The 19352-nt window shown below is 42.3% G+C and overlaps 1 protein-coding gene across 5 annotated transcripts in view; it reads right to left on the reverse strand.

The window, feature by feature from the left end:
- Positions 1–19241, reverse strand: part of cutc (cutC copper transporter homolog (E. coli)) — a 55243-nt gene extending 36002 nt beyond the window's left edge. The window contains exons 1-4 of one of the 5 annotated variants that reach the window (XM_059947096.1): positions 19152–19241; positions 9561–9635; positions 7207–7266; positions 4605–4814 (exon numbers count right to left, since the gene is read on the reverse strand). In XM_059947096.1, the coding sequence (XP_059803079.1) occupies positions 4605–4814; positions 7207–7266; positions 9561–9630 (340 nt within the window). In that variant the 5' untranslated portion in view covers positions 9631–9635; positions 19152–19241. The other 4 variants (XM_059947097.1, XR_009507395.1, XM_059947094.1 and 1 more) reach the window with 4 other exon arrangements.
- Positions 19242–19352: the final 111 nt, after the last annotated feature.

Raw genomic sequence — 19352 nt, forward strand, 5'->3', positions numbered from 1 at the left:
GCATTGGCTGGAGTTTCTGGGAGCAATTCAGAAAGAACATCCCAAAGAAGAGGAAGTATTCTACAGGCAAGATGACACAACTGTGGCTGACAAAGGAAGTCAAAGTACATTTATTACCCAAGTAAGTATACTTAATACAATCCTGAGATTTGCCTTCTTACAGGCAGCTACAAAACAAAGAAACCAAATAGAACCCATTAAAACAAAAGAAGACTGTCAAACACCCAATGTGCAGAGAGAGAAAAAAGAAAAACAGATAGATATCCAAACATTAAAGTTAAGCAAATAGCATTCAGAACTGAAGATCACAAAAGTGAGTTCACACTGTGATAGTTACAGGCCACAGCTTGATACAGAGATGAGTAAGCCTTGTGGAGTAACAACTTGAAATTCAGCGCGGAGGCGAGTAAGCCTCATGGAGCAGGAAGTCAAATCCAACGTAAAAGTAAGACAGAGGGCATATAATAGAGCAAAAATTAATGGAAAGTTAGAGGATTGGGAAACTTTCAGAGGAAACTAAATAAGCCATGGGGGAAAGAAATATGAAATAAGCTAATCAATAATACAAAGTATTTTTTCAGATATTTAAAGTGAAAGAGAGGCAAGAATAAATATTGGACCACTGGAAAATAAAGCTGGAAAGGTCTTCACACATCATAAAGACCCTAAAGAAACTGATCTTGGCTCACCTCTGACACCTGGTCAGATCAGCCCTCAATCCCCTGCCATTTGCCTACCAGGAGCACATTGGAGTTGATGATCCTGTCATCTACCTGCTGAACAGAGCCTACTCCCATCCGGATAAGCAGGGTAGCTCTGGGGATCATGTTTTTTGATTTCTCAAGTGCCTTCAATACCATGTTGCTGGGAGAAAAGCTCTGTTCAATACAGGTTGGCACTTCCATTGTATCCTGGATAATGGACTATCTGACTGGCAAGACCAGAGTTTGTGCGGCTTCAGAGCTGTGTGTCAGACATGGCTATAAGCAGCAATGGGGTCCCACAGGGGACTGTACTGGCTCCCTTCCTGTTTACCCTGTGTACTTTGAACTTCAGATACAATGCTGAGTCAAGTCATCTGCATAAATTCTCTGATAACTCAGCAATAGTTGGGTGTATAAAGGAAGGATGGGAGGATGAATACAGAGCCACGGTGGAGGACTTTGTCAAATGATGCAAGCTGAATCAGCTGCAGTTCAACATCAGTAAGACAAAGGAGATGTGATGGACTTTAGGAAGAATAAGCCTGCACTGGTCTGTTCCTATTGATGGTGAGGACGTGGATGTGGTGAGGACCTACAAGTACCTGGGGATGCACCTGGATGACAGACTTGAGTGGAGCACAAACACAGTGGAGTACAAGAAGAGCCCGAGTTGCCTCTACTTCCTGAGGAGACTGAGGTCCTTTAGTCTATGCAGGCCTCTCCTTCACATGTTCTACCAGTCTGTTGACGTCAGTACAATCTTCTATGTGGTGGTGTGCTGGGGCAATGGCATCAAAACAGGTAATGCCAACAGACTCAATAACCTGATTAGAAAGGCTGGCCCTGTTATAGGAGTCAAATTGGACACGGTGGAGGCTGTGGTGGACCCTACAGAAAATCCTAGCAATTCTGGACAATGTTTCTCACCCTCTGCACTTGCATTAACAGACTAGGACAACTGCACTGCTCCAAAGAACACTATATGAGGTCATTTTTACCCTCGGCCATTAGGCTCTATAATGAGTCAATCTATAGTGATAACCCCCTCCTGTTAGAATGCTTGTCGTAACTTATTTTTTATTACTTCTTTTTCTCTTCTAATATCTACGCACTTGTAATGCTACTGTAATACTGTAATTTTCTTTGGGATCAATAAAGTATCTATCTAGTAATGGAGAGGAGGGCAAGGAAATGGCAGATGAACTGAGTAAGTATTTTGTGTCAGTTTTCACCAAGGAAGACATGCTGTTTGCTGGAAGTTCAAGAATGTCAGGCGGCAGAAGTGTATGAAGTTGCCATTTCAGGGAGAGGTGCTTGGGAAACTGACAAGTCTGAAGGTAGATAAGTCATCTGGATAAGATGGAGTACAACTCAGGGTTCTGAAAGAGGTAGATGAAGAGATTGTGGAGGCATTAGTAATGATCTTTCAAGAATAAATAGATTCTGGCATGGTTCCAGAGGACTAAAAAATTGCAAATCTGTACTCTTGAAGAGGGGAGGGAGGTAGAAAAAAGGAAATTATAGGCCAGTTAGCCTGACCCCAGTTGTTGGAAGATATTGGATGTAGCTTTTATTAAGCTACATTATTAAGGATGTAGCTTTGGGGTACTTGGAGGCACATGATAAAATAGGCCAAAGTCAGCATGGATTCCCTATGGAAAAATCTAGCTTGACAAATCTGTAGGAAGTCTTTGAGGAAATAACAAGCAGGATACACAAAGGAGAGTCAGTGATGTTTACTTGGACTTGCACAAGGCCTTTGACAAGGTACCGCATATGAGGCTGCTTGACAGGATAAGAGCGCAAGGTAATATACTACCGTGGAAACAGCATACCCTGATTGTCAAGAGGCAAAGAGTGGGAATACAGTGATCCTTTTCTGATTGGCTGCCAGTGACTAGTTGTGTTCTGCAGGGGTTAGTGTTGGGACCACTTCTTTTTATATTGTGTGTCAATTATTTGGAATTGCTGGCCTTGGGGTCAAGTTTGTGGATGAAACAAAGAAAAGTGGAGGGGCAGGTACTGTTGAGGATGCAGGGTGTCTGCAGAAGGACATTGACAGATCAGAAGGATTGGTAAAGAAGTGGCAGATAGAATATAGTGTCAGGAAGCGTATGGTGATGCACTTTGGTAGAAAGAATGAGTGTATAGACTATTTTCTAAGTGGGGAGAAACTTCAAAAATCCAAAGTGCAAGTGGACTTGGGAGTCCTAAAGGTGAATTTGCAGGTTGAGTCAGTGGTTTGGAAGGTAAATGCAATGTTAGCATTCATTTAAAGAGGACTAGAATTTAAAAGCAACAATGTAATGCTGAGGCTTTGTAAGGTATTGTGAGGCTTCACTTGGGAGTATTCTGAGCAATTTTGGAGGCGCCTTATTTAAGAAAGGATGTGCTGACATTGGAAAAAGTTCAAATGAGATTCACGACAATGATTCTGGGAATGAAAGGCTTATGATATGAGGAGCATTTGATTGCTCTGTGCCTATACTCGCTGGAATTTAGAAGAATGAGGTGGGATTTCATTGAATCCAGGTGAATGCTGAACAGCCTAGAAAGGGTGGATGAGTAGAAGATGTTTCCTACGGTGTGGGAGTCTAGACCCAGAATGCAAAGACAAAGAATAGAAGGATGTCCATTTAGATCAGTAATGAGAGGAGTTTCTTTAGCCAGAGGATGGTGAAGCAGTGGAATATATTGGCACAAACAGCTATGTTAAGGCCAAGTCACTGGGTGTATTTAAAGTCCTTGATTGGTCAGAGTGGGAAAGAATACATGGAGAAGGGAGGGGAATCAGGTTGAGAGGGAAATGGATCAGCCATGATCAAATGGCAGAGTAGGCTTGATAAGCTGAATTGTCTAATTCAGCTCATATGCCTTATGCACAACTCTGTCATTATTGGATACAATAATCAATCAATCATTCTGTTGCCTAGCTGATTAAGATACACACTCGTAGTAAAAGCTTCTTTCCCATCGCCACCAGATTCCTAAACAATGAACCCATGAACACTACCTGACTACTTTTGCTCTCTTTTTGCACTACTTATATATTTTTATTATGATTTATAACATATTTATGTAAAGAGGGTTTCTTCTTTTTTGTTAACTAGCAGGAATGCTAATTTACTGATAACGAGAATGGTATTCCTTTGTAAACCAAATGGGGATTAATGTTCTTTCTTCTGAGTCTGTAAGCTTTTGTTGACGGGCTTTTGGGCAGATCGGCGCGAGGGGGTCGAGAGAGAGGACGCAATGCTCTAAGCTGGGCGAGGATCGGACCCCAAAGGGGGGTCCGAGGCCGGGAGATTCTCCGAGGAGGGGGGGGTTGAAGCTAGATGTGCTTGGTTGACCACTCGGAGGGTCCTGAGCTGTTTGGAGAGTCGAGGAGTTCGGAGGGTCCTGAGCTGTTTGGAGAGTCGAGGAGTTCGGAGGGTCCTGAGCTGCGAGTCGAGGAGTTCGGAGGGGATCGAATGGTGGCCAGAAGACTTCAGAAATTGAGCTCCAACGGCTGTGCACGAAGTGGTTTGGACTTTGATAAGTTTGGCGCCTTTTCTTTAATTTTCTCTTCATATATACTGTATCGTTATTAATCACTTAGTTATAGTAACCTTTATAAATTGTACTCATTTAATCGCATATGGTGTACTGTCTGTTTTTGGGTGAGGCGGGGACATCACACAGCATCCACACCAGCTGATTACCCAGTTTGGCGGGGCTGAAGGCTGCTCCCCCTAGACAAGAACGAGCTGAGCGAGCCTGAGGCGACCCAGGGGGTTACATTTAAATAAATAAACTGTACTGCTGCTGCAAAACAACAGATTTCACAACAATGATTAAAAAACCTGATTCTGATTCCAAAGGTCAGAATGAGGTTACCCAAGATAAGTTAAAGTTTCTTACCGATTAAATCCATGCAGACTTCACAGTTAACCCTTCCATCTTCCGTCAATACCCCAAACACAATGCCATTTGCACCACTGGCTTTGGCCATCTTGATGTCGGCCTTCATGACTTCGATCTCGCTGTCGGTGTAGAGGAAGTCCCCTCCTCGCGGGCGGACTATAGCGAACACTGGGATCTTCACATACTGTTTAACCACCTGCAGCAACCCTGCTCAAGCCATCAGTGCCGGCAAACAAATGAGGAGACTCAGAACAGCGAAGTTCTCTCCCCTTCCCACTCCCAAACCCTGTCACCGTCACACAGCATGAAAACAGGCCCTTCAGCCCAACTGGTCCATGCTGAACCAGATTCCATACTGAGGATAGGTTGAAAGGGCCAGGGCTTTTCCCTTTGCAATGAAGGAAGATGAGAGGCGACTTGATAGAGGTCTGTAAGATGATAAGTGGTATAGATAGAGTTGAGAGCCAGTACCTTTTTCCCAGGATGGCTAACTCTGTCTATGCCCCCTAACACTTCTATTTTTACCTTACTGTGTTTGGAGGAGAGTATAGGGGAGAGTCAGAGGTAGATGTTCTACACAGAGTGGTGGGTGTGTGGTACATACTGCCAAGGACAGTGGTAAAGGCAGATACATTAGGGATATTTAAGAGACTCTTAGACAGGCATGTGGATGAAAGAAAAATGAAAAGCTATGTGCAAGAGAAGAGATGATCTTAGAGTAGGTTAAAATATCAGCAATATCATGAGCCAAATGGCTTGTAGTGTGCTTTACTGTTGTGTTCTATTTCCTGCTAAGCTCATCCTATTTTCCAACATTTGTCCCCTATCCCACTAAACGTTTCCTATCCATGTACCCAAATATCTACGAATGCATGATTCCACCTGACTCTATTTCCTCTGGCAATGCATTCCATATACAGGTCATCCTCTGGGGGAGAAAATTGTCTCTCAGGTCACTAATGAATCTTTCCCCTCTCAGCCAAAACCTGGACACTCCAGTTCCTGATTTCCTGGCGCTTGGAGAAAGTCTGTGTTCATTCACCCTTATCTATACCCTATATGCATTTTAATACTTCTGTAAGATCTCTGTAATTTATTTACAGTAAAGATCCTTCAACACTCTCCTGACAAACAGTGTAGGTTAGAGCTTATATACAGTGTAAAGCTCTCTTCATCTTGCCCATCATAGATAGATACAGAGTGAAGCTCCCTCTACACTGTTCCATCACACACTCCCAGGACAGGGACAGCACGGGTTAGATACAGAGTGAAGCTCCCTCTACACTGTCCCATCACACACTCCCAGGAAAGGGACAGCACGGGTTAGATACAGAGTGAAGCTCCCTCTACATTGACCCATCACACACTCCCAGGACAGGGACAGCACAGGTTAGATACAGAGTGAAGCTCCCTCTACACTGTCCCATCACACACTCCCAGGAAAGGGACAGCACGGGTTAGATACAGAGTGAAGCTCCCTCTACACTGTCCCATCACACACTCCCAGGACAGGGACAGCATGGGTTAGATACAGAGTGAAGCTCCCTCTACACTGTCCCATCACACACTCCCAGGTCAGGGACAACACGGGTTAGATACAAAGTGGAATTTCCTCTACACTGTCCCGTCACACACTCCCAAGACAGGTCTATTTGTAGTCCAGTAATTGTGTTTGCCACTGTTTTGTATATATTGTATAGCACCGAAATTTGTAATAAAGGATTTTGTAATTAAAAAAAAAGACAGGGACAGCACGGGTTAGATACAGAGTGAAGCTCCCTCTACACTGTCCCATCACACACTCCCAGGAAAGGGACAGCACGGGTTAGATACAGAGTGAAGCTCCCTCTACACTGTCCCATCACACACTCCCAGGACAGGGACAGCATGGGTTAGATACAGAGTGAAGCTCCCTCTACACTGTCCCATCACACACTCCCAGGTCAGGGACAACACGGGTTAGATACAAAGTGGAATTTCCTCTACACTGTCCCGTCACACACTCCCAAGACAGGTCTATTTGTAGTTCAGTAATTGTGTTTGCCACTGTTTTGTATATATTGTATAGCACCGAAATTTGTAATAAAGGATTTTGTAATTAAAAAAAAAGACAGGGACAGCACGGGTTAGATACAGAGTGAAGCTCCCTCTACACTGTCCCATCACACACTCCCAGGACAGAGACAATGGGGTTAGAAGGAGAGAAAAGTTCCCTCTACACCATCTCACATGCAATAATGTGTGTACAAGGTATCGGAGAAAGAGTCGCAACTATGGAGGTGCACTCTAGCACTAAACACGAGAGAAAGGGGAACTACATTGTGCTTGCAGCATAGAAGCAAGTGACTCATCCTAGTGATCTTTGCTAACACTGACACTCTCATATTATAGGAAGGAAATGCAGAATAAAAAAATTACATTCATGGCTCAGAACTGGTGTGCAGCCTTGAAAAATCATACACCTTAGGATTTGACTAATACATGCATAATTTCTCAGAGTCTTTAATTTACCCTGCATCATTGATTTGAAATAACAGACCCAAAAAGCCTCCAATCCAAGCCAGAGATCCAAAACCCCCTATGAAGTGCTGATTCTCACCAATACTAGGGGTGATGCCGCCTTCCACCAAACTGGAACACAGTTCAATCCGACTTGCCCCTGGAAACAACCACAAACAGTAACTAGGCAAGGCAAGATGACAGTGTTTATTCTTTTGAACGATTGTCAGTCAGCTTTATAAGGACAGAAGCTCACCCTTTGTATCACAATACAGGGAACAAAGGGTGGCACGATAGCTTAAGTTAGCATAATATTACTGCAGCACCAGTAACGTAGGCTCAATTCTCACCACTGGATGCAAGAAGTTTGTACATTGACCCCGGGTCCGTAGGGTGCCCCAGTTTCATCTCACATTTCAAAGATGTATGATTAGGGCATGCTATGTTGGTGATATTTCTGGGCTATCCTAGCACAATCTTTAATGATTTGATTGGACAGAAATAATGACTTGTACTGTATGATTTGATGTGCATGTGAAAAATAAAGCTAATTATAATTAATCATGTTCTCTATATTTATTGCTTATTTATTTATATTATCCTTTTTTTTTGCATTTGCAGTTTGTTGTCTTCTGCACTCTGGTTGAATGCCCCATTTGGGTGGTCTTTCATTGATCCTGTTACAGTTATTATTCTATAGATATGCTGAGTATGCCTGCAAGAAAATGAATCTCAGTATTGGGTTGAGTTGTTCTCCAATCTTGGCAATTTACTTGCAAAAGTTTTGTCACCATGCAAGGAGACAGCATCAGTGCGCTGTTGGTTGTACCGTGTCCTCCAAATTTTTGGCCTTTATATATTTTTCGATCAGTTGATTGGACATCATTTCGGAAACTCATTTGTGATGTGGGGAAGAAAATGGTTGTCTGGCCAACCAGCGATGAGATTTCCTCTCCACATCGCTGACTGAAAGACCAAGCATTCGGAGGACACACCACAATCAACAGCACAGTGACGAAGTCTCCTCATATGGTGATGAAATGTTTGCATGTAAATTATTAAGACTGGAGAACAACTCATCAATCACCTGAGCTGCATATCTTCTGAATTATTTCCAATCACAGTGTTGCATATGGTGACATGCATGTACTTTGATAACATTTACTTTGAGCATTTATCTTAAAATCCTCCAAAAGATAGTGGATTTGACCCACTACATCACGGGTAAAATCCTCCCAATCATTGAGCACATCGACATGAAACGCTGTTGTAGGAAAGCAGCATTCATCATCCCCTTTTCTCACTGATGCCATCAGGTAGAAGGTACAAGAGCTTCAGGACTCACATCAACGGGCTGAAGAAGTTACTACCCCTCAACCATCAAGCAATTGAACAAAAGGGGATAACTACACTCATCTACTGAGATGTTCCCACAACCAATTATCTCACTTTAAGGACTCTTTAGCTTGTTATTTTACGCTCTCATTATTTATTACCATTTATTTATATTTGCATTTACAGTCTGTTGTCTTCTATGCTTTACCTGATCTTTCATTGATCCTGTTATAGTTACAACTCTACATATTTGCTGAATGTGTCTGAGAAAAAAAGAACCTCAGGGTTGTGATATACATGCACTCTGATAACAAAATTTACTTTGAGCTTTAGAGGAACTGGTGCTTGATACTGCCTTGCTATTGTCACATGTACCAAGCTACAGTGAAAATCTCGGCTGGCAGACTGTTTATATAGATGAAATCATTCCACAGGGCTTTGAGCTAGAATAACAATAACAATGACAAATAAAGTGTAAATAATATCAAAAAAGTGCCATGGAGGTAAACAATACAGTGAAAGATCGTCACGAGATTGATTGTAGGGTCAAGAATCCATTTTGTCATATAAGAGGTGCGTTCAAGAATCTGATAAAAGCGGGGTAGAAGCCTGTGATATGTGCGTTCAGGCTTTTGTAGCTTCTGACTGACGGGAGAGTGGCTGGAGAAGAGAATGTCCGTGGTAAGTACTGAGGCAGACTGAAATATAGACAGAGTCCATGGAGAGGAGGCTGGTTTCTGTGATGTGCTGAGCTGTATCCATAACTCTCTGCAGTTGCCAAACCAAGCAGTTGTGCATCCAAGATGGAATGCTTTTAATGATACATCAATAAAAATTGATAAGAGTTGAAGGGGATGTGCCGAATTTCTTTAGCCTCCGAGGAAGCAGAGGTACTGGTGAGTTTTCTTAGCTGTGACATCAATGTGTTTGAACCAGGACAGACTGCTGACATTCACACTTAAAATATCTTGAGCACCTATGAACTTGACTTGTAGTTGCCAACCTTCGCCCTGGGATATGTTGACTTAAGAAGTGTATTGGACCAAGAATAAAAAAAAATTGGCATTTTAATGATTTCAACATAAATTAAATGAGCAACTCTAATCTCAGAGTACATACCTCCCCTTTCAGCACTAATGGCTGATTCCACAGAATCCACACACACCTCCATCAGGATGCCTGGCGCCATTTAACCTGTGGGTCAAATTGATAGCTCTGTTAGCAATTCCATTAATTCTCAACTGCTTGTTCAGCAGAACCATCTCAAAGGGCACTTAGACTAAAGACCATAAGACAAAGGAGCAGAATTAGACAACTCCGCCCATTGAGTCTGCTCCACCATTCGATTACGGCTGATTTATTATCCCTCTCAACCCAATTCTCTTGCCTTCTCCCCATAACCTTCGATGCTCTTACTGATCATGAACTTATCAGCCTCGTTCCACAGATTCACGACTCTCTGCCTAAAGAAATTTGCCCTTATCTTTGTTCTAAGACAGGGGTTCCCAACTTCTTTTATGCCCTAGACCCCTATCATTAACCAAGGATCCCAGGGTGGGAAACCCAAAGGGATGTCCTATTCTGAGGCTCTCCTCATACATTAACCCTTTCCAGAATCATTCTTGTGCACCTCCTTCTGACCTTCTCCAATGCCAGAACATCCTTTCTTAGATAAGGGGCATCATAGGCAATAAAAATGTGCTTTCTTGCAGTAGAATATAGATGAGGACAACCATAGGTTAAAATTAGCTTAAATTAAGATAAACTATATAAGTGTAAAAAAACCCAGCAAAATCAATGTAATGACATCAGTACAAGGTTTATCAGCCTTCTCCTAGGGCCTGTTGTACCCAGCAATTCAACAGGTGGATGAGAAGGCAAGTCAACAGTAGTTCAAAGTTAAAAGTAAGTTTTTTTTAAATCAAAGTACATACTTATCACCATTTACTACTCTAAGATTTATTTTCTTACAGGCACTCACAGTAGAACATAGAAATAGAAGAGAATCAATGAAAAGCTATACACAAAGACTGACAAACAGCACAGCGTAATGGTTAACACAACGCTTTACAGTACCAGAGACTGGGGTTCAATTCCCACTACTGCCAATATGGAATTTGTAAGTTCTCCCCGTGACCGTTTGGGTTTCCTCCGGGTGTTCCAGTTTCTTCCCACAGTCCAAAGGCATTATTAATTGGTCATTGTAAATTGTCCCATGATTGGGCCAGCATTAAATCAGGGGATTACTGAGTGGTGTAGCTCAAAGGGCCAGAAGAGCCTATACTGCACTGTACCTCAGTTAACAAATAAATTTACTACAAAAAAAGACAAACTGTGCAAACACAAAAATAAATAAATACTTAAAATGCAAGTTGTAGAGCCCTTGAAAGTGAGTCCATAGAATCGGTTCAGGAGTCTGATGGTTGTAGGATAATAACTACTCCTGAATCTAGTGATGTGGGACCCAATGTTCCTGTATCTCCTTCCCAATTGCTGCAACAAGAGAGCATGTTCTGGATGGTGGGGGTCCTTGATAATGGATGCTGCTTTCCTATGATGCGCTCCTGGTAAATGCGGTCAATTGTGAGAAGGGCTTTTCCTTTAATGGAGTGGGCAGTATCCATTACTTTTTTTTCATCACACATAGAAGAGTCAGAGCTTACTATTAGAGGGAAGGGGAGTTTATCGGAGATGAAGATTGCTGATCAATGATGGTGAACCATGGTAGGAAATGGAGGCACAATTAATGACCATGACTGTGTCATTAAAAGGGAAACAAACAAGTAAGAGGCAGAAACACCATGAAAACGGCAATATGAAATGCAAGAGACTGGCTATTGGGCAACTAAGAAAGACCTTTTTAGAATTAAGTGGGTTTATGCCTGGCAGAACTTCCCTGAGAAGTGTTTTCACCTTCTGTAAGTTTCAGTTCAAATAAGATACAGGGGTAGAATTAGGCCATTCAGCCTATTGAATGTGCTCTGCCTTTCCATCTGAGTTCCTTGAAAGTTTCTTCACCTTTCTGTTATATTTATTCCATTTCCCACACCTCTATCCATCCATTTCACCTTCCTGGTTCCATCCGGCCCAACCGTGGTTCCTGGTCCAACCACCAATGTCACAGCCAAGAAAGCTCACCAACATCTCTACTTGGTGATGGATGGCACCTATCACAGTGAACTCTCACTGCCCACACCATCAGTGCATTGCTGCTCATCCAAGCAGCTCCACAGTACCTCCCAAAGCCGCACCACTAGCCATTCATAAAGACAAGCCATTGAGGTAGAGTGCATCAGGTTTCTAGGATGAACATCATCAATAGCCTGTCCTGGTCCAATCACACTGATGCTCTCAGGTCCAGAATTCCCCCACTATAGGAAACATCCTCTCAACGACCAATCAATCTAGATCTTTCAATATTCAAAGTTCAAAGTAAATTTATTATCAAAGTACATATTGTATATGTCACCATATACAGCCCTGAGATTCGTTTGCTTGCAGGCATACTCAATAAATCCAATAACCAGAATAGAATCAACGAATAAAGCATCCAACTGGGGTGAACAACCAATGTGCAAAAGTCAACAAACTGCAAATACAAAATAAATAAGATGAAGAGGTGTTGAAAGTGAGCCCATAAGTTGTGGGCAAACACAACAAAGGGTCTCGGCCCAAAACTTTGACAGCGCTTCTCCCTATAGATGCCACCTGGCCTGCTGCATTCCACCAGCATTTTGTGTGTGTTCCTTAAGTTGTGGAACCAGCTCAGTGATGGGGCAAGTGAAGTTGAAGTAAATGTTCCTAAACCTAGTGGTGTGAGTCCTGAGGTCCCTATACCTTATTCCTAATGGCAGCAGTGAGAAGAGAATATGACATGGGTGGTAGGGGTCTCTAATGATGGATGTTGCTTTCCCGTGACAAAACTCTGTATAGATGTGCTCAGTAGTGGGGAGGGCTTTACCTGTGATAGTCTGGGCTGTACCCACTACCTTGATAGGTCTCAGTGAAATTATCCCTTCCCTATTCTTCTAAACTACAGTGAATACAGGCCAGAGCTATCAAATGCTCGTCATTAACTTTCACAGGGAACGGATGGGCTCTGGGGAGTGTTGTAGAGCAGAGGGAACTAGGGGTACAAGAATGAAGAAGAAAAGAATATGAAACCATCTGCCAGAGGAAGTAGTTGAAGCCCAGAAATTAACATTTAAAAGACTGTTGCATAGGAAAGGTTTACAGGCCAAGCAGAGGAAATCATGTCTATCTTACATTGTCGCCATGGATGATTTGGTCAGATAGGCCTGTTTCTACGCTGTATGACTCCCAGTTCAGATGTTGGATGGGCCAACTGTAGTTCTAGAATTGGAATTCTTTACTGCTTTTCACAATTATTCATTCAATAAAAAAGCAAGTTAGCCTTGACCATAAGAAATAGGAGCAGAATTAGGTAATTCGGCCCATCACATCTGCTCCCCTACACGGTCACGACCCATTTATTTTCCTTCTCAGCCCCATTCTCCTGGCTTCTCCCTAACCTTTGATGCCCTTACTAATGAACACCTACTGAACTCCACTTCAAGTATACACAATGTACCTTCTGCTCCAAGACTCTCCCATTATAGGAAACATTCCTACCACGCCCACTCTAACAAGGCATTTCAATTTTCAGTTGGTTTCAGAAAGATCTCTCCATTCGTCAAAGATCCAGCGAGTACAGGTCCGGAACTAACAAACGCTCCTCATTACATTAACCTACTAACTCCCGAGATTCCTCTCCAAAGCCAGGAATACAAAACTGCTCACAATGCTCCAAATGCGGTTTGCCCGGTGCCCTAACCCCAAACTGCAAGTTAACCTTCAGAGAATCCTGTTTAAATAGCACCAGGGCATCAGTCAAGGTTACTCCGCGTAAACTGCCTCTTAGCGATGTCGTGAAGAAAGCGTCGTTTGTGGGAACTTCTCGCACATAAACTAGCCTTTCCCTGCAGCTTGAAATAGTTGCTGCACGGGAACTTTGGTGTATGCTGGAGAGGTGCTCCATCTCATGTGTTTCAGATTCGGGGGAGGGGTAAAATTAGTTTTGAAAAGCACAACCAGGACTACTGGACGAATTACCTGTCAGTCTGAGAGTCCCGCTGGATAATCGACTGCGGCTCCAGTGATGATAGTTTCACTGAGAGGCGTGGGGCGGGGATGAAGTCTCTGTGCGTGCGGCCGTGCCGAGCATGTGACGAGGGAACAGCCTCCCGCCCGACTGTACCCACAACGACGCTCCAATTAAATGCATCCTCGCTGTCGGTGAGGTGCGGATTCAATACTGACCTATTGTGGGCGTTACCAATAATCTCTTTCTGATACTGTGCCACTCTCTCCGATAGCACGAGGCTTAGTTAATACTGTCCCTCCTTTAGTGTGGCTCTCCTTAAATATCGTCCGACTGTATTGCCCTTCAGATAGAGTGGAGTTCCTCAATAAAATAAACAGACTCTGAATAATAAATGGATAGTGTGAGGCTCCCTTAATATTGTTCCTCCTATATAGTCTGGCGTTTTCGCAATCCTGTCCACCCAATAAGACGATGCTGGCGCTCAACAGACTAATAGTGTTCCTCCTATAGTCCGCCGCTCTCCCAGCACTGCCTCTAATAAATAGTGCTCTGCTCCCTCAATACCGTACCTCTGATGATGTAGGGCTCCTCAATACTGTGCCTCCGATGGTGTGGTGCTATCTCAAAACTGATCCTCGTACAGACCTGCGCTCTCTCAATACTGCCCCTTCAATGGTGTAGGGTTCCATCTGTATTGTCTCTGATAGTGTGGTGCTCCCTCAATACTGTCTCTCCAGTGTAGGGCTCTCTCAATACAGTACCCCCCCCCATCCTAATGGTGTATACAGTAAATCCCTCTATACAGTAAACCCCCCCCCCCCAAAGGTATGGTGCTCCCTCAATATTACATCCACTTTTAGCCCCTCCCACAGGGCAGTGTTCCTTCATCTACCCCCCCCCCACTCAACTCTGTAACACTCACTTTAGTGCAGGGTAGTTACGGGATGGATGAGGAGGGGTGATTGAGTTCATCGAGATGAGCGTAAGTGGAGGATGTATTGGAGAAAGAAATGGGGGGGTTGTATGGAAGGGGGAGGTAGTGGGCGGGGAAAGACACACAAAATGTAGATGCTGAAATCAGCATCAATAAGATTACTGGAAATACTCAGAGGATCAAGCAGTATCTGTGGAGACAAAGGCTTTCTTATTTCAAAATTAAGCTTTATTCACAAAAAGTATATACAATAGGTATAAAAACAATGTACAACTCTCTTTAAATTGTAGTGTCATTCAATCTAACCATTCACAACATTATCAGTTCTACACAGTGTTGTGTACACATTAGCCTTCATGTGATCTCCTTGGACAATAAATACTAACTCTAACAAACCACTCCTTTACATTTGGCATATCCCCACGGACCCTCCGTAAATTTTTATCCACAACCATACAGAGCATGGCATCTAGCTGCATTGCAGTTTGGTATAGAAACTGAAAGAAACTGCAGTGTTTTGGACACAGCTCAGCACATCACAGAAAACAGCCTCCCATCCACCTGAACTTCAGGCTGCCTCAGTAAAGCAGACAGCATAATCAAAGACCCCACCCACCTCATTCTCTCTTCTTCAGACCCCCACTCTCACGCCCCAACAGCCCACACCCCATGTCCTCATGCACTAACACCCTGCACCCAACACCTTAACATATTCACAATCTTAATAGCTCACAATTCTTACAGCACTACACCTGCACACCCTAACACCCCAACCCCTACACCTTCACACTCTTAACACTCCCTACCCCTACACTTTCACACTCTTAACACCTAACAGGGTGGCAAACTTATTTGAGAGTGCATGTCCAAATTGGTGATAATCTTCTAAAAAAAAATTCTCTCAGGTGCCATGATAATTTTGAGCAGGGATCATCATTGATTAGGGAATTAGTAACAACAATTATGGACATTTTTTAAGGATGAGCCCTGTTGCTTATTTCAGTGTATTCATTGTTTTACTATTAACAAAAGTATAACAGAGACAGATTGAAATAAATTAAGCATTTTAGAAAACCTGTTCAAAGATTAATAATATTCATCTTGTAAAAGGATGATTGAAAATTGACACCATTTCCAAATAGACTTTGGTACATATTGAAAGAAGATCAAGGAAAATTAGCACACTTTACCCTCAGTGAGACTTCTGTTGCTGCACTAATGATGACAAATAGTTTATATCTGGCTTGTATCTAGTTGTTTTGAGAGCTATGCACGTAGCACTAGTTTCATCAGTAAGTCTACTCCTCAAATTAGACTTGACCAAGTTCATCAATGAAAACAGTGACTCACATGAATATGTCGATGAAAATACAGTTAATATTGCCATTGCAAGATCTTTCAGACAGTTAAAAGTTTCAGGAATGGAATTCCAGAGTTTCAGAAACTCATTGTCTGTATTTTTATGCTTTGATCCAGTCACTAACCGATCCCTTTCAATATTTTCTAGTTCAGCTCGTAAGTCGACAAATTTTTGCCTCCAAATGGAGCTGCTTTGTAAATCGATCAATTGCATTTCAAAATTATCCAAATCAATCCACTGCAACATTTCCAAATTCAGTTTGTCTAATGTTATACTGTCTGCACACTTTACGAAGTTTGCAGTTTCTTCAAATGACCTGCATTTCCCATTCAGGATTGTTGGATGTCCAACATATTTTTCAAACAGACTGGCAAAATCTGCCTCTTTACCACACATGCTGGGTGCACCATCAGTTGTCACAGAAACTATTTTCGAAAGGTTAACTTGTCGACCAGACAATTCTTTTATTACTGCCTTACATATTTCAGCCCCTGTGGGGTGTTCAGATAATGTCACAAAGTTAACCAGTTCTTCACAGATTTCGTCGCCCCTACAAAATCGAGCAATAATGACTAGCCTAGCTGATGGGGTAACATGACTGCTCTCGTCAAGACAAATGGAAAGAAACTTACATGAACTAAGATCTTTTGTTAGTTGTTCTGTTATGTTTGTTCCCATCATTAATATTCTATCTTTTACTGTGTTTCTGCTCACTGGCAAATCCTTAATACGCTGAATAATTTTTTCCTTTTCTTGAAAACCGTCAAAAAGGAAATGAGCACACTCTAGCCACGATTCTTTAACATATTCCCCATCACTGAGCGGTCTTCCATGTTGAGCAATAACCTTTGAAACCTCAAAACTAGCAGCCACTAGGTTGGAACTACCAGAAACAAATGTTGGCATTGTACTTGACTGCACTTTTTTGTTGCTGATTGCCCGAGAAATGTGTTCTTTTTGTTCTTCCTCGCTTTTATCACAAAGCCATTTATGGACAGTTTTATAATGCCGCTTTACTGAGGAAGTCCTGCACACCACTGTTTCGGAACATAAGACGCACAATGCTTTATCACCCTTTTTGATCATGCCAAATCTTTCACTCCACCACTGTTGAAAATCTCTGCTGCTTCTCCATTCAGTTGAAAGTTTTTGTTTCTTTGCTGGTGTATCTGACATTCTGAACAAGCTGAAAAGGGTAAATACAATTTAAAAATAACTCACCAATAAACTTCAATAACACAGTTCAACAAATTTCTACAGGTGTACCACAGAGAGCATTCTAACTGGTAGCATCACTGTTGGGTAGTATGGAGGAACCACTGCATAGGATTGGAAAAAGCTGCAAAGATTTATAGACTCAGCCAACTCTATTGTGTGCAGTAACCTCACCATCGTTGAGGGCATCTTCAAAGGCAATGCTCTCTTTTTATTGCTACCATTAGGGAGGAGGTACAGGAGCCTGAAGACCCACACTCAATACATTAGGAACAGCTTCTTCCCCTCCGCCATGCTTTTTCTGAGCTGCCACTGAATGACCTATGAATGAACACTAACTCACTATTTTTGATCACTTTTGCACTACTTATTTAAAATTAGTGGATTCCAGTTAATTGGGACTCTTCATGACAAGTACATTTTGATCCAATTAATCAGCTATCCCAATTAGCTGAAGTTTCATAGAAATAGTTTAAAAAAGACAAACTATAGCTTAACTATCAAATTATGTACTTAAGTGAAGTACAGAACAAATTGAAACACTGTTTGTATTACTACGATACCATAAAATCTGCATTAGTTCCTGATAGTTATCAACAGTGGAACTCATACTGACATACACTGCCATGCTCTTTCAATCAACTACAACTGAACAAAATTAGCAGAGACCTGGTGCACATATTGTACTCCAGTGGCTTCCTGCATCGTCAAAAATCATTACTTTTTAATTCAGCCACAGTCAGCCCAAATGAATAACATAACACAACTGAGCCTATTTAAAAACTGCTTGCTGATGCTAGTTAGAAACTGTTACATCTTCAAAATCTGCATTTTCATAGTAACATTTAAGATGATTGTCAATACCTTCAAATTCTTTGAAGTTCCAAACTTGTTGAAGTAGTTTCATTTTCAATTTTTCATTTTCACACCTGTCGTTTCTGACATCTCCCAGCCTGAATGCTTGAAACCGCAGTGCGCCAAACTTCCGAACTGTTTTACTGCTTATTGCCAACTATCAGTGACAAAAATCACTGCTTTTTGAACACAACATGCAACTGAAGCTATTTAAAAGTTGCTGCTCTAAGCACAGCCTACAACCACACATGCTTATTACTGACACTAGTTAGAAACTGTTCGACAAATCTGTCTCAATTAAGTGGCATAATGTCCTAAACAAATGTAAGAAATCATATTTTCTCAAATTTCTCTAATTTCCTGGATATTTAGTTTTTTATTCCCAAAAAGTTGTTGCAAATAAATGGCTGCCCCAATTAACAGATAAATATTCCTGAAAGAACTACATACAGTATTGGCTATTATCTTCACTGAATATCCAGTGTTAACTCACTACTGACAAAGAAAGAAAGCTGAGCAAGTCAAATGCCAATTGGGCCATCCATTTACTATATCCAATACTAAACACAAGATTCTGGACTGGAAAGGGGGCAGAAACCAAAATAAGGTGATGCTGGGATGGATATAAGTACACACTGTAGGTGATAGGTGAACCCAGGTGAGGGGGAAGGAAGGTGGGTGAGGAGGAGGGAATGAAATCAGTAGTTGAGAGGTGATAGGTGGAAGAGATAAAATGCTGAAGAAGTAATTTTATACAACAATGTACCATGGAAGAAAAGAAAGGAACAGGGGCACCAAGATGGCAGGTAAGAAGGGGTCAAAGCAGCAAAATGGGGAATGGAAAAAGATGCAGTGAGAAGAGATTACCAGAAATTAGAGAAATCAGTGTTTATACTATCAAGTTGAAAGCTACCGACACAGAATACAAGGTCTTCCAACCTGAGTTTGGTCTCACCATGTTAATCGAGGAGGCCACGGGCAAACAAGTCAGAATGGGAAGTCGAATTGAAATGGGAGGCCACAGTACATTTTGTGCACTGCTCAATATCTCCAGCATCACTGGGATCTTTTGTGCCGTCGTGGGCACGCGTGTCACAGGTTCGCCCACCTTGCCAGAGTCCACCCTTCCCCGGGGTTGTTCGGTCTACTGAGATTCACCTTTTACAAAGCGCATTCCCATCACCCGTAAACATTATTAGGCACTGTATTTGGCAAACGTAATCCCCCGCCCCCCTCACATACATTGAGAAAATCCCACACCGAGCGGGAACGGAGAACCTCCTCAAGCTCCTTCAGCCGTCACTCCCGACCATAACCTCAACTCTGATTGGCGGAGAGCGCAGGTCCGCAACACGTGACGACAGCCTCATTGCTAATTAGCAGTTTAAATTTACCACGGGCCACCGTTGGATTGCTAATTGATCTCTCCTGCACCTTGATGGA

Source organism: Hypanus sabinus, chromosome 22 (genome assembly GCF_030144855.1).
Source record: "Hypanus sabinus isolate sHypSab1 chromosome 22, sHypSab1.hap1, whole genome shotgun sequence".
Taxonomy (NCBI): Eukaryota; Metazoa; Chordata; class Chondrichthyes; order Myliobatiformes; family Dasyatidae; genus Hypanus; species Hypanus sabinus.